Source organism: Amblyomma mixtum, chromosome 1, assembly GCF_055824585.1.
Source record: "Amblyomma mixtum isolate Tamu chromosome 1, ASM5582458v1, whole genome shotgun sequence".
In the NCBI taxonomy this organism is placed as follows: domain Eukaryota; kingdom Metazoa; phylum Arthropoda; class Arachnida; order Ixodida; family Ixodidae; genus Amblyomma; species Amblyomma mixtum.
In genome coordinates, this window is record NC_143012.1 from 129610419 (window position 1) to 129624526 (window position 14108).

Genomic DNA, 14108 nt, shown 5'->3' on the forward strand with positions numbered 1-14108 from the left:
ACACGCGCTTGAAAAACAGATGGCGAAGCGATGACGACGATGTCATAGCGAAGGCCGTTCCAGTCTGAAGCTGTTCGAGAAAAGAGCGATGCAGAAAAAGTAGTAGTGTGCGATGGTGGGCGTGCAACTTGCAGTGGATGACTGGTGCGGTGAGATATGCGTGCTGCGGCTGTGATGTACGGTGCTTGATTCAAGGAAGATTAAAAAAACTTGTGAAAAAGAGCGAGGCTAGCGATGCGGCGACGAAATGAAAGGAGTGGCAATCCCGATTTCACTTTCAAAGTTGAAACACTGGTGTCGTACGAGTATGAGGAATGAATGAACCGGACGGCACGATTTCGAACAGATTCGAATGCAGTAATTAGATATACTTGATGTTGGTTCCAGATCGCAGATGCATATTCTAATTTTGGTCTTACCAATGATTTGTATGCGAGCAGCTTTACCTCAGGTGGGGCAAGACGGAGGTGACGCTTCAGAAAACCTAGTGTTTTATTTGATGCTGAAATGATGTTACTGCTATGAGCGCGCCATGAGAGATGCTGCTTTGTCAATACCAGCATGCTATTGACAAAGGGGCTAATTTTTCTAAAAATGGAGGCTTTTTGCCTCGAAACCGTAAAAAAACGAGACGTAGGTATCGTAAGCACCGCCGCTCTCCGCAAGCAAAACTTAATTCAGGTAATTAAGGTTCTCTTGTCTGCCTTGAGGACACAAGATCGAGTCAAGCTGCGGAAAAGTTTATATTTCAATATTCTGAGCAATTAATTGACCTTTTGCTTCCCCAGAAAAGCAAAGGAGGCATTAGACTGGTTTTTTCAGCCAGGAATAAACTTAGCGGATTGTGCAAGCGTGTTAATGAGGATGGAAGCAAAAAAGGCTGCCAGAAGAAGCATAAGCGGAAGTTCGTTCAGTGTCGTGTTGGTGTCGTTTACAAGATCCCGACCTCTTGCGGCAGTTTCTACATCGGTGAGACGGGACGATGCATCAACGATAGACTGCGTGAACATGCAAAAGATATAGAGAACAAGTCTCGCAGAAACCACCTTGCTGTGCACTGTGCTGAGTGTGAAGATTGCGAAGCGCACCTCAATCGGACCACTATCATCGCCCGTTATAAAGATGAGACCACAAGGCTCATTTCGGAGGCTTGCCATATCAGAAAGCTCGGTAACACCTGTATAAGCAGCCCATCCATAAATCTACTCTCAAAGGAACTTGCGTATCTTAATCAGTGACGTGCCTTTTTTTAGTCAAGTTGTGTGGTTGTGCGGTATCTTTCTACATGCTTATTTTGTGTTTTTACTCGTGCCATTTCATATATATGCTGTCTTGCCTGTAGCAATAAATCATTTGGTTGTTAGTCAGCGCCTGTGTTTTGTCCTTCTCTTGTGTCTCGTCTTTGATTGCGCTGTTTTTCCAATTCGTAAACCATGTACCAACCAGCCCGTATTTGCCCTCTTCTGGAATTCAATCATTTAATTCATCTGCACTACCTAGGGCAACAAAGCTGTGGAATGATCTTCCTGAGAACATAGCCTCTCTTTCTAATCCTAGAGAGTTTAAGAAACAGTCGTATATGTATGTGTCGCTTTAAAATAGTTTTAAACCTTCCGCTACCTTTTCAGTCGCCCTAAATGTTGTTTTATGAGGTACCTCTGTTCCCGTTAAGCTTGGTTATGATTTTTCGTGTATTCTCGTTTCTTTTTTTGTTTGTATTTTCAAAATCTTTGTTCAAGTGTTATTTTCACTTACTTTTGGAGCAACTTTGTGGGCATTAAATGCATTTTTGTTTTACAATTTCTTTATATTCCCTTTCTTTCATCCTCACTATCAGCAGCAGCAGCAGCAGTCTACGTCCACTGCAGGGCAAAGGCCTCTCACAAGTCTTTCCAATTAACCCTGTACTTTGCCAGTTGCGGCCACCGTATCCCGGCAAAGTTCTTAATCTCATCCGCCCACCTAACTTTCCGTAGGGTTAGACACCTTCATGCTTTGTCGTTTCTTAATCAGATTTTTTGACCCCTGAGATAGCTTGCCGGTATCCTGTCGAACCATCGTACCGCCTACTTATATTGCACACTCCGTAATACTTCGCTGTGAGATTGTCGTGTATGACCCCCTTACGCAATGCTCTTCGAGGCCAATGAGGTACAAATAAACATATAAATGCTTGTCTTTCTATCTCTTTGTGTGTTTTGACGTTAGGAATTGTTTTGCCACCTGCGATTGCTTTGTTCGCTTGCTACTCAAGGCTGCGCGCAGTTTGCAGGACGTTACGCTACTTGACTGTGCTCATGAATCTCTGCAGGAGACGCAAGGTGTGTGTGTGGCTGTCTTCGGGGAAAGCCACGAGTTCCCAGCATTTTTTGCGGCTCGCAGCGGCCATCAAGCTCCGTGGCGGGTTGCTGACGCTTCCGAAGCGGCCTCATTGATCAGTGAGTGTCACTCCGTATAAAGCTTAGTGCACAGAAAATAACCGCTTAGTGCTCAGCCATTGTGACCGTGTCTGTGCGAAAGCATACCACGCAAGTCTTGGGTTTTTTTTCTTGTTGCCGGCCCAGTTGCTGGCCCATGGAGTTCATAGCCAAAGCTGTTTTCACTCGGTCTTATCCTACTTGCGGCTGTCGAGCGGGATACCAGAGTATATCCATGTTGACTGCATAGCGCGTAGCACATAAGAACGATAGACAACAAAAAAAAACGACAAGGACGGGCGCATACTACGAACTGATTTTATTGAAACACACGGGTGGTGATTTCATAGGAGAGCATCAGTAGATGGCAGTTAACCAGCCATGAAGTGGCACGAGGCCAAACAAGTCTTTCTTTATGTGAACGAGCAATACGAACACATAAGGTACTGTGCGATACTCATGGCCCTTCTGTTCATTCTGACCCGTTACATTTGTTCTCCCTCCACCCGGCTTATCAGGCTTGGCTGCTTACTTGTTCCACCTGTGCTGGATCGCACACCTCTCCCATTAACGCTGCCCTGCGCCAGCTGTGGCCACTTTATCGCCGGAGATCCTCCCACCTAACTATCTGCCACCCCTGCTATGTTTTCTCTTTGGCCGTAATTAAATATACTAGATAAGGTTTCTTTCGTTTTTTCATTTCTTTCATGAGTCAGCCTGGTAAATTTATAATAGTAGGCCGTATGCTTAAATGAAACGCTGGGCCAAGTAAACGGCGAGAAATAACACACGACATGAGAGCTGCCGAGGTATGAAGTGCTCAGAGAATGTGCGCTGTCAGAGTCGACGTTGTTTTTGTTCATCGCCAATGCTTCTACCACTTCACGCGAGGTCTTCCACCTGTGTTTTGTGAAAATAATCAGGAATGGTTTCACACGTTAATTTCTTCCACAATCTGGAAGTTGGGTGCAAACGGCTCACCGATGCAGCGTCCTCCCTTATGCAGTAGTTCAGACACTGCCTAAGAATAGCCAACCGTCCTGTAGCCGATTGTAATGCACTACCCCCTTCTGAGATTTCGCAAAGCGTGCCGCATTCTTGGTGCAGTTGTCCTTTTTGGGTTCGGGACTGTTCAGTTTTTTGCGCAACCTAAAATGTTCTCTTCGGCACCATTCCTTGAGCTGCTCTTCGGGAGCTTGTGTTGCAACCCATAAAAATGCGAATGCACCAAAGGGTTCTCTCCCTTCTGTTTGGTTTGTTTTGGTGGAGGTCAAACTGCGTTATTTTCAACACACACTCGTCAGTCTGGGTGCTCAAAGGTCAGTGAGGAAGCAGGTCGCACTCACACGGCGTCGTCGTCATCGGCGTTGTGAGTGAAAAATCCCCAGAGAAGCTTACGTCGACCACGCACGTGACGCTACCTAGTGGCGTCATCGCAATCTGCGCACCGGATTGTGAATAAGCTGACCGCCGTGACAGGTGGAAATTAATTTGAAGATAGGTTCAAAAAGGTTGTTCGGGAAGAAGAACTTGGGTCGCACGAACTCCAGCTGTGCAGCACCTGTCATCGCCGTGGAGTAGCGCGCACTTTACCGCTGCACTATTGCGTTAGGAGTGGTACGGGGATCCCTGGGGATCTATGAATATAAAGTCGAGGACGACAAATTCCCCATGTAAGGGCATTGCCCATTACCGCTATTGTGTCATACTATCAAAGTGGAGCTCAAGTGTCCCCTGTAATTTTTATTTTTATCAATTCCATTTATTTCACCAAATCACACTAGAAGGTTTTCAGGGGGAAAAAAAAGCTGCTCTGGGCAGCTTGACGTGGCCACTAAAACCTCCACTTGGCTGTACAAAAAGAGTAAAAATAGTTGAAATGTAATCACAAGGATATAATCAAAAGCGCAACTTCAGCATCTGCACACTGAATCACACTTGAGTTCGGAAGATCAAAACTACAAGGCAGATCATATACAATGCATAGTATAACGAAAAGGAGCAAACAAATTTCGTATCACAGTGTCTAATGAGAAAAACTCCGATTTTTAACGTTGTGAGACTTATATTGAACAAAACGTAATGAAAGGAATTATATGTCTCAGTTGAACATCACATTCAAACACTACAAGCAATGACATAACACAAAATAAACCTTACATATTTAGAAAATATTGTCGCAACAGTTTCATTGTGAGAATCTGTGGGTCCTGCCGCGTGTTAATAATGGAGTGCATAATGCAGCCGCGCAAAACGATGCAGGACGAAGAGAGGAAAGCACAGGACAAGACGCGGAAGTTCAAGTAAAGTTTACTACAGGAAAACCACTTTTATACAGGAATCGTAACCACATCTGACAAACAACCGACCCCATCAAATAACACAGGCACGTGGGCGCGCGTGGCACACGTTAGCATCTAGATAGTTAAATTCTTTCCTGGATAAAGATACTGATGTGGAGCTGATGCAACGGTCATTTTCTTTTTCTATGCAGTAGGCTACGAAAATTTTCCTGCTAAGCTGGGTCGTCAATTTTTTGAAGACAATTGTGTCGCGGAGCCTGGGCGTGCAATTACTACAATGGCGACAATGTTTTGCCAGTTCCCCGCCCCCCGCCAATGATTCAACAGCGGCGCGATGCTCCTGAAATCTGACATTCAGGCAACGTCCAGTTTGCCCTATGTAGCAATTCCCACATGTGAGAGGTACTTTGTGCACCACCCCAGTTTTGCAGAGAACGAACCTGTCTACGTGCTTATTGCGGCACTCGTTCTTTTTGCCACTGCCCTGCACCATATTGAACATGACCTAAAGCATTTTGGGCGCCGTTAAGACCACCGGGACATCACATTTCATGGCCACTTTTTTGAGGCGATGGGAGATCTGGTGGAAGTATGGCATTGCCACGGGTCTCCGGCGTTGCGGTTCTCCACTTGTGCTGTGCTTCGATGGGCAACGAGCTTCCTTGGCAAGGGCTTCTATCACCGAGGTGACCACCTCGCGAGGAAAGTCACCACTACTGAGACGATGTAACTGAAATCGCACGCTATCCTGCATTTCATGTGGGCAAGACTTATTAAGAGCAGCGCGCAGGCAGTTTTTTGCTATTCCCCTTATAATAAGCTTTGAATGAGCTCACTGGTGGTTTAAAATACGTTTTTTTGAGCGAGGCTGGTACCTCAACACACCTGGGTTCCACTAGCACTCGTGACAATACAGATGTCATAAAACTGGAAGCATCCTTGCGATGGCCACTCATAGGTGAAGCTCAACCCAAAGGCACATTCACTGAAGATTTTAAGGATTCCGTTCATTAATGTAATGGCCCCTTCTGGAGATACCCCTTTTAAGAAAATGACATAATCGTCAACTTATCTAAAAATCTTAGCCGAGTGGGCTGTGTCGAGGCTTGAAGCGATTCGCTTGTCACAATTTGATAAAAAGATGTCAATTAACAATGGGGCAATACATGAACCGATGCACACACCATGCTTCTGAATGGAATTCTTTCCCTCAAAATTATTTATAGTCGCAGAAAGATAAAAGCGGAGCATTTCTACAAAGTCATCCACACTCATGCCACATTCATTCATTCATTCATCTTTATTCGACATCTTTACAGAGGTCTGGAGCACAGACAAAAAGCTGAAGAAGACAGCTTGACGGGGTCTGTGCCCCTTAACAATTCGTCATAATTACGTCATAATAATGACGTAATAAGTCGTAACAATGACGTCATAATTACGCAGGAGGGTGTATTTCAGCAGCTCCTCAATTTGGATGCTAAGAAGGCCAATGGACCAGACAATATACCAACCCAGTTTCTCCGAAGATATGCCGAGTGAGCGTCGAGATACCTTATACTTATCTTTCAAAAATCTTTGCACACCCATTGTATACCACAAGATTGGCGCAATGCACTAGTAATTCCGGTGTTTAAAGGGGGAAACCGAGCACTTGTAAATAACTACCGCCCAATATCTCTCACATCGATTTCTTGTAAACTTATGGAACATATTATAGCGAAGCACATCTTTCATCTCCTAGAAACAAGCGGTTTACTTTACCCTCACCAACACGGATTCAGAGCAGGCCTTTCCACCACTACACAGCTTGTAGAGACAATTCATGATTTTGCGACGACGATTGATGGAAAGCAGCAGATTGATGTAATCGCAGTAGACTTTGCCAAAGCTTTTGACAAAGTGCCGCACAATAAATTAGTTTTTAAACTGGAAAGAGCTGGAATTAATTTGAGTATTGTGAAATAGATTAAAGCTTATTTAACAAATCGTAACAAAGTGGTCAAAGTGGATGGTTATGTGTCCAGCCCACTAGCAGTGCTTTCAGGAGTTCCGCAGGGTTCTGTTCTGGGACCATTGTTATTTTTAGTCTATATTAATGATATCTCTGCTGTTCTGGAACCAAATGTACGACTAAAACTATTTGCAGATGACTGTTTAATTTATTCTACAGTTAGAAACAAGGACGACCAGCTTAGAATTAACAACTCTTTACAGGCTTTAAGCGAATGGTGCAAAAAATGGAACATGGAAATAAATTATTCGAAATCAACATACACGCACATTACAACGAAGATGTTTGTTCTTTTGTTCCCATTTGTCATTGGTGACAAATGTTTGGTAAATGTAACTCAGTTTAAGTATCTAGGAATGACAATCACACAAAACTTAAATTGGGGCACACATATAGAAGAGGTTTGTTCTAGAGCATACCAGAGTTTATGTTTTTTGAGAAAAAAATTGGAGCATGCTACACGGGATGTAAGACTAATTGCATATAAAGCTTTTGTGAGGCCAGTCCTTGAGTATGCGTCAGTAGTATGGAGTCCTAAACAGAACTATTTAAAGAAACAATTAGAAAGAGTTCAGAGGTACGCAGTACGCTTTATTTGCTGCCGATATCGAAGGACAGGCTCAGTTGCGGACATGCTCTCTTCCTGTAACCTGGATTTATTAGAAACACGACGACAAAAAAATCGGCTGAGGCTATTGTTCCAGATGCTCCAAGGACAGATAAATATTCAGAAGGAAACATACATACAAGCACCAGGCAAACGCAGTTTTAGAACAAATCATGGTCGGATAATTCAGCCTTACAACGCCCGTAGTGAAACTTTCAAACATTTCTTCTTCCCTCACGCGGTTGAAATGTGAATGATTTGCCAATGAGTGTTGTGGAACAGAGTGATGTGCATGAATTCGAACGATCTCTGGATAACCACCTGCTTGAAAGTGCCATTTGATGCTTGACTGAATGATGTACCGTTTCATGTTGATGTATTCAATGCTTGTGAATAGTGCTGCTTTTCTATGAAATTGTTATACCCTCTCTGTAAGGACCCTCCCACGAGGGTTGACAGTATTGTTAAATAAATAAATAAATGTGCGTACAGACATATAGAAAAGATAATTGGCATCGTCAGTTGCAAATTTGTAATTCAGAACATAAAAAGTCATGACTGAAAACTAAATGAACAATTCTGTTATTAATAAGAGGAACAATTCACAATATACTAGCAAAAACATTCTCGGTAATGATACAAGACAGATACATGGATAATAGCTAAGCAAAACAAACAGAGGACGACAGCATGAAAGCACTAGTGAATACAAGATAACAAAGCGAGCAATAAGAACGTTAGGAAAAACAAGAGAAAGTGACACGTTGATGAAAGTTTAAAAAGTGTAGGAAAGACGTAGACTTTCTTCTAGGTTTGCTTTTAGCTAACTGATTTTTTTTTATGGATTGCGAATATTCAATACGGACGGCAATCTCACGCGCAATGACTGAGTTCCATAGTTGGTATGCACTGATGGAATGTGCCAGATTTCATGGTGACGTGTTTCAAAAACATTATCATTTCTCATGAGGTTCGATAATGTTGCAATAAAGTTATTTCCTTGGTTTCTTGTTTTAAATTATCGGTTGAGTAATGTGTCACTATACAGAAAGTGAACTGGACGGATTTTCAGATTTTCAAAGAGGGGTTCTGTATGAGCATCATATGAGGAGTCCGAAATGACGCGCACTGACTTTTTCTGGAGCAACAATAGCTTGTTCATGTTAGTGGCAGTGGTAGTCCCCCAAATCAGATGACAATAGCTAATGTGCGAAAGGATGAGTGAGTTATAAATAACTAATTTTATTCTGCTCGGTAAAAAGGAAAGTAATTTGGTTAGTACTCCAACTACTTTGGCAATTTTGTTAGCCACCATGTCGACATGTGAATTCCAAGATAAATGCTCCTCGAATATGACCCCAAGAGTTTTGAAGGAATGGACGATGTCAATGACTGATGTTCCGATCATTAGATTCCCAGTAACGGACACGTGCTGATTTTTTGGCCTGAAGAGAATAGCTTTGGTTTTATTAGTGTTGATTGTTAATGAGTTTACAGCGCTCCATTTGTGCAATTTTAACAATGTAAGGCTTGCTCGGTCGAATAAGCCCACCGAAGTAGGTGAAGTAAAAAATATGGTAGTATCATCGGCGTAAATAACAAACATAGCTGATTCATCAATAGATGTTATGTCGTTAATGTAAATATTAAACAGCAATGGACCGAGGATACTCCCTTGAGGCACCCCACTGTTAATTTGTCTAATTTCAGATATGTGAGTATTAATGTGCACTCGTTGTTGGCGATACTGGAGATAACTTTTCAGTAAACTTAGGAATACCCCTCGAAATCCGTAGATTTCAACTTTCTTTAGTAATGTAGTATGATTTAGGCGATCAAAGGCCTTCGAGAAATCAACAAATACACCTAGAGTTAGTAATTTGCTTTCTATTGCATGCAAAATAAGTTCTTTTTGAGTTAGGAGTGCTGATTGAGTTGAAAGTCCCTTTCTAAATCCGAACTGAGATTTAGCTAGCATGTTATGCTTTTCACAAAATTCAGTCATCCTGTTGTTAAATAACTTTTCTTATCCCTTTCCAAAAACTGGAAGAATAGAAATCGGTCTGTAATTGGTTAAGCTATGTTTATCGCCGCCTTTGAAAAGAACGCTCACTTTTGCTGTCTGCATACCTTTAGGGAATATGCCATGTGCGAAGGAAAGGTTGTACACGTGCTCAAGGATGGGACTGATAATGTCTATGACGTATTTGACGGGGCGCATCTGTAAGTCGTCCGAGTCGCATGATTTCCTGTTGTTGAAGGAGAGAGACGTGTCGCAAATTCCTTGAGAGTTAGTTGGTTTTAAAAACGCGCTGCCACGGGAGGAATATTTAAGGTTTTTTACGCTCTGTGAATCGTGGGAATCAGTCACCAGGGTGGTGAAGAATTCGTTGAAAGCGTTAGCCAGTGATGATCCCGATGATGGTGTGCCATTTAGCACCAAGCCTTCTAGGCTCTGTGAATTTCGGCCGTCTCGACCAAGAACCGTGTTAAGTCTTCGCCATGCAACGTCACTGCGTTTCATAACTGCAGTGTTAAAAAGGTTGTGAAGGTAAGTTTCTTTTGCTTTGTCTTAAAAAATTTGTCACTTTGTTCCTGAAAGCCTTAAAAGCACGCAGGTCTTCAGGATCCTTTGTTTCAATAAAGTGTTGGAAAAGAGCGTCCTTTTCTTTAATTAGTTTTAAAGAATGGTTCGTTATCCATGGTTTACGAGTCTTTTTATTGTTTGTTGCTTTGCGGGAAAAAGTTTTGTTATAAGCTGACTTAAATAATGACAGAAAAGTGTCGTAAGCAGTGTCCGGGTGCGATTCGTTGTAGACTTGTTCCCACCTGATTTCAGATATTTCATTGCGAAACTGTTCCAGAGTAAATGGGTTAATATCCTGATATGTCATATCACGCGTTGCCAGGAATGATGATTGTGTTAATTTGTGATCAGTAATGAGAAATATTGGCAAGTGATCGCTGATGTGGGCGCCAATGGCGCCTGAATGATGTTTCTCAGTGTCTATATTTGTTAAAAATACGTCTAATAATGTTTCAGAATCGTCATGAATTAGGGTGGGCCTGTTAATGGTGTTAATACAGGTGTTGGCTTCGAGTATTGTAATGAGGTCTGATCGAGCTTTTGAGGTATGAAGCATATTAATATTAATATCGCCTCCTAATACAAGGTTGTAATTGTTGTAATTAACCGATTCTAAAAAATTATCCAAAAATGAAAGAAAATTTGGTATACTGCTAGATGGTGGGCGGTACAGAACGGAAAAGATGTTTGTGGAAGAAATGACCGTCATGATTTCGAAATCTGGAGTTGTTTGTGTGTATTTTTCAATTTTTTCTGTTGATAAGGCCTTTTTTGCCATGAGCAGCATACCGCCTCCTCTACTAGAAGGACGATTAAGATAATGGCTGTCATACTCTGACAACTTAAAAACTTCATGTTCATACTGGTACCAAGTTTCAGAAAGCATGATGACATCAAAAGAAAAACCAAAGGAAGAAAGCAAAGCATACAGATCGTCCTCCTTATTCCGAGCAGATCGAGCGTTAAGGTGAAAAAAGGATGTGTTGTTTTTAGTATTATTTGTCCGATGCAGTTTTGTTACGTCACATATGGCGTTAACAAGCAGCTGGGCATGACTGTCAAACATCAAAGGTGGCTGAGGGGCGTCTTTCAGTCTTACTGAATCTTTTCTAAATCTTCAATACACGTTACGCGAAGCACACGCGATGTATCCGTCTTCCTGGCAAGGATTTTTCCGTCTTTTGTCCACGCGTATTTCCACCCCTTGTCCTTTTTTCGAGCGACAGTCCTGCTGAGCAATTCTTTCAGAGCCATATACAAGTGTTCATTGACATAGATCAGAGAATCAGCAGTGAACCCAAGGTCTTAATGGAGGACCTGATTCTTGCGGGCTTTCTCAAGGACAGCGTTGCGCTTTCCACGTGTGCGAAATTGCACAACGACATTAGGACAGCCGCCATCCTTCTTGGGCACACGATGGCAAACGTCTATGTCACCCTCACTGATTGGTTCCTGGATGACGTCCCCCATGTTCTCTAGCACAGCTGGGAGGCTTTCGCCCTCCACCAGCGGAATGCCTTTGAGATCAAGGTTACGGTTCCTCGAGTACTCCTCTAGATTTGTAAGCCTTTTCTCTGAGCCCATAGCCAATTTTCTAAGCTGACTGCACTCCTCAGGCAAAGCGGCGTTTTCCTTTTTTAGTGACACATTTTCTTTCTCAATCTTTGTGCAGCGCTTGGCCATTGCATCAAATTGCTCACTGAAAAAGTCGATCGACAACTTCAGTTCTTTGAACTCCTTTCTTAGTTCCTTCTCGATTCTACTTTTCATGTCGCGCATTTCCTGCCTGAACTCTTTTAGCGCTTTTGCGATATCCGGCGACATTGCAGCAATGGACACAAACACTTGGCAGTAGCAGCAGCAACAGACTACAACTTGGCGTGAAAACAAAGGGCGTATCCACCAACCTGGGTTTAAAATTGAAGAGCGTCACAGTTGTGTCGGTTGCCGCTGCCAAAATGAGACCAGATGCAGGCAGGGCTAGCTTTCAATAGGCGACGGTTCGAGTCGGCGGCCACGTCAGCAACCAAGCTGGCAGCACACGTGCAGGGAAACGGCGATTCAGTAGCGCAGTGATGTAGTAGCGACACTGCGATGAACAGTCAGGATGAGGGCTAGATGAATTCCAGTTCCGGTAGATACCTGGGTTTAAAATTGAAGAGCGTCACAGTTGTGTCGGTTGCCGCTGCTGCTGCCAAAATGAGACCAGATGCAGGCAGGGCCAGCTTTCAGTAGGCGACGGTTCGAGTCGGCGGCCACGTCAGCAACCAAGCTGGCAGCGCACGTGCAGGGAAACGGCGATTCAGTAGCGCAGTGATGTAGTAGCGGTCTTGCGATGAACAGTCAGGATGAGGGCTAGATGAATTCCAGTTCCGGTAGATACCTGGGTTTAAAATTGAAGAGCGTCACAGTTGTGTCGGTTGCCACTGCCGCTGCCAAAATGCGTTCTGAAAGGCCACTGAGCCGTAGTCACCTATGGTATCCTTAAGAGCACAAAGCAGTTTGTCTTGTGGGATGGAATAAAAAAGGTCAAAAACGTCAATTGAAAAAGGAAACAACGATTCACCTGTGTTTACATGGTCGCTAAGAAGTAGGATAAGACCTTCTGTATTCTTAATCAAGAACGGGTCCTCAAAGCTGAGCATGCGTAGGTGTCAGGGAAAAAAATTTGAGGGAAAGAATTTCATTCAGAAGCATGTTGTGTGCATCGGTTCATGTATTGCCCCATTGTGAAGTGACATCTTTTTATAATATTGTGACAAGCGAATTGCTGCAAGCCTCGACACAACCCACTCGGCTAAGATTTTTAGATATGTTGACGATTATGCCATTTTCTTAAAAGAAGTATCTCCAGAAGGGGCCATTACATTAGTGAACGGAATCCTTAAAATCTTCAGTGAATGTGCCTTTGGGTTGAGCTTCACCTATGAGTGGCCATCGCAGGGATGCTTGCATTTTTTGGACATCTGTATTGTCACTAGTGCTAGTGGAACCCAGGTGTGTTGGAGGTGCCAGCCTCGCTCAAAAAAGAGGTATTTTAAACCACCAGTGAGCTCATTCAAAGCTTATTATAAGGGGAATAGCAAAAACAGCCTGCGCGCTGCTCTTGATAAGTCTTGCCCACATGAATGCAGAATAGCGGGCGATTTCAGTTACATCGTCTGAGTAGTGCTGGTTTTCCTCAAGAGGTGGTCATCTCGGTGATAGAAGCCCTTGCCAAGGAAGCTCGTTGCCCACCGAAGCACAGCACAAGTGAAGAACCGCAACGCCGGAGACCCGTGGCAATGCCATACTTCCACCAGATCTCCCATCGCCTCAAAAAAGTGGCCATGAAATGTGAAGTCCCGGTGGTCTTAACGGCGCCCAAAAAGCTGTAGGGCATGTTCAATATGGTGCAGGGAAGTGGCAAAAAGAACGAGTGCCGCACTAATCACGTAGACAGGTTCGTTCCCTGAAAAACTGGGGTGGTGTACAAAATACCCCTCACATGTAGGAATTGCTACATAGGGCAAACTGGACGTTGCCTGAATGTCAGACTTCAGGAGCATCGCGCCGCTGTTGAATCATCGGCGGGGGGCGCGGAACTGGCACAACATTGTCGCCATTGTAGTAATTGCACGCCCAGGTTCCACGACACAATTGTCTTGAAAATATTGACGACCCAGCATAGCAGGGAAATTTTCGAAGCCTACTGCATAAAAAAAGAAAATGACCGTTGCATCAGCTCCACTTCAGTATCTTTATCCAGGAAAGAATTTAACTATCTAGATGCTAACTTGTGCCACGCGCGCCCATGTGGCTGTGTTATTTGATGGGGTCGGTTGTTTGTCAGATGTGGTTACGATTCCTGTATAAAAGTGGTTTTCCTGTAGTAAACTTTACTTGAAGTTCCGCGTCTTGTCCTGTGCTTTCCTCTCTTCGTCCTGCATCGTTTTGCGCGGTTGCATTATGCACTCCATTGTCAACCACCAACTAGCCCCCCTCCACTTTTTACGCGTGTTAAGAATGGCATGAAGAGCATAGTGTAACGTTTGTATCTTGTAGTTAGTGCGAAACTGAGGCCTGTGCTATGTGTACATGCGTGAGGTCTGGTTTACGTGTACATAAATCATTGACACCAACTCAAAGGCAACCGGTGTATATGAAAAAATCTTTCAGAGCTCTGAAGTAGTATTAAAGG

General features: G+C 43.5%; 1 protein-coding gene across 9 annotated transcripts in view; it reads left to right on the top strand.

Moving 5' to 3' along the window:
* Nucleotides 1-14108, top strand: part of LOC149367588 (uncharacterized) — a 1242925-nt gene that overhangs the window by 364926 nt on the left and 863891 nt on the right. For all 9 annotated transcript variants that reach the window (XM_089556290.1, XM_089556305.1, XM_089556318.1 and 6 more), the window contains one exon: nt 2312-2438. In XM_089556290.1, the coding sequence (XP_089412416.1) occupies nt 2312-2438 (127 nt within the window). The remainder of the gene's footprint in view (nt 1-2311; nt 2439-14108) is intronic.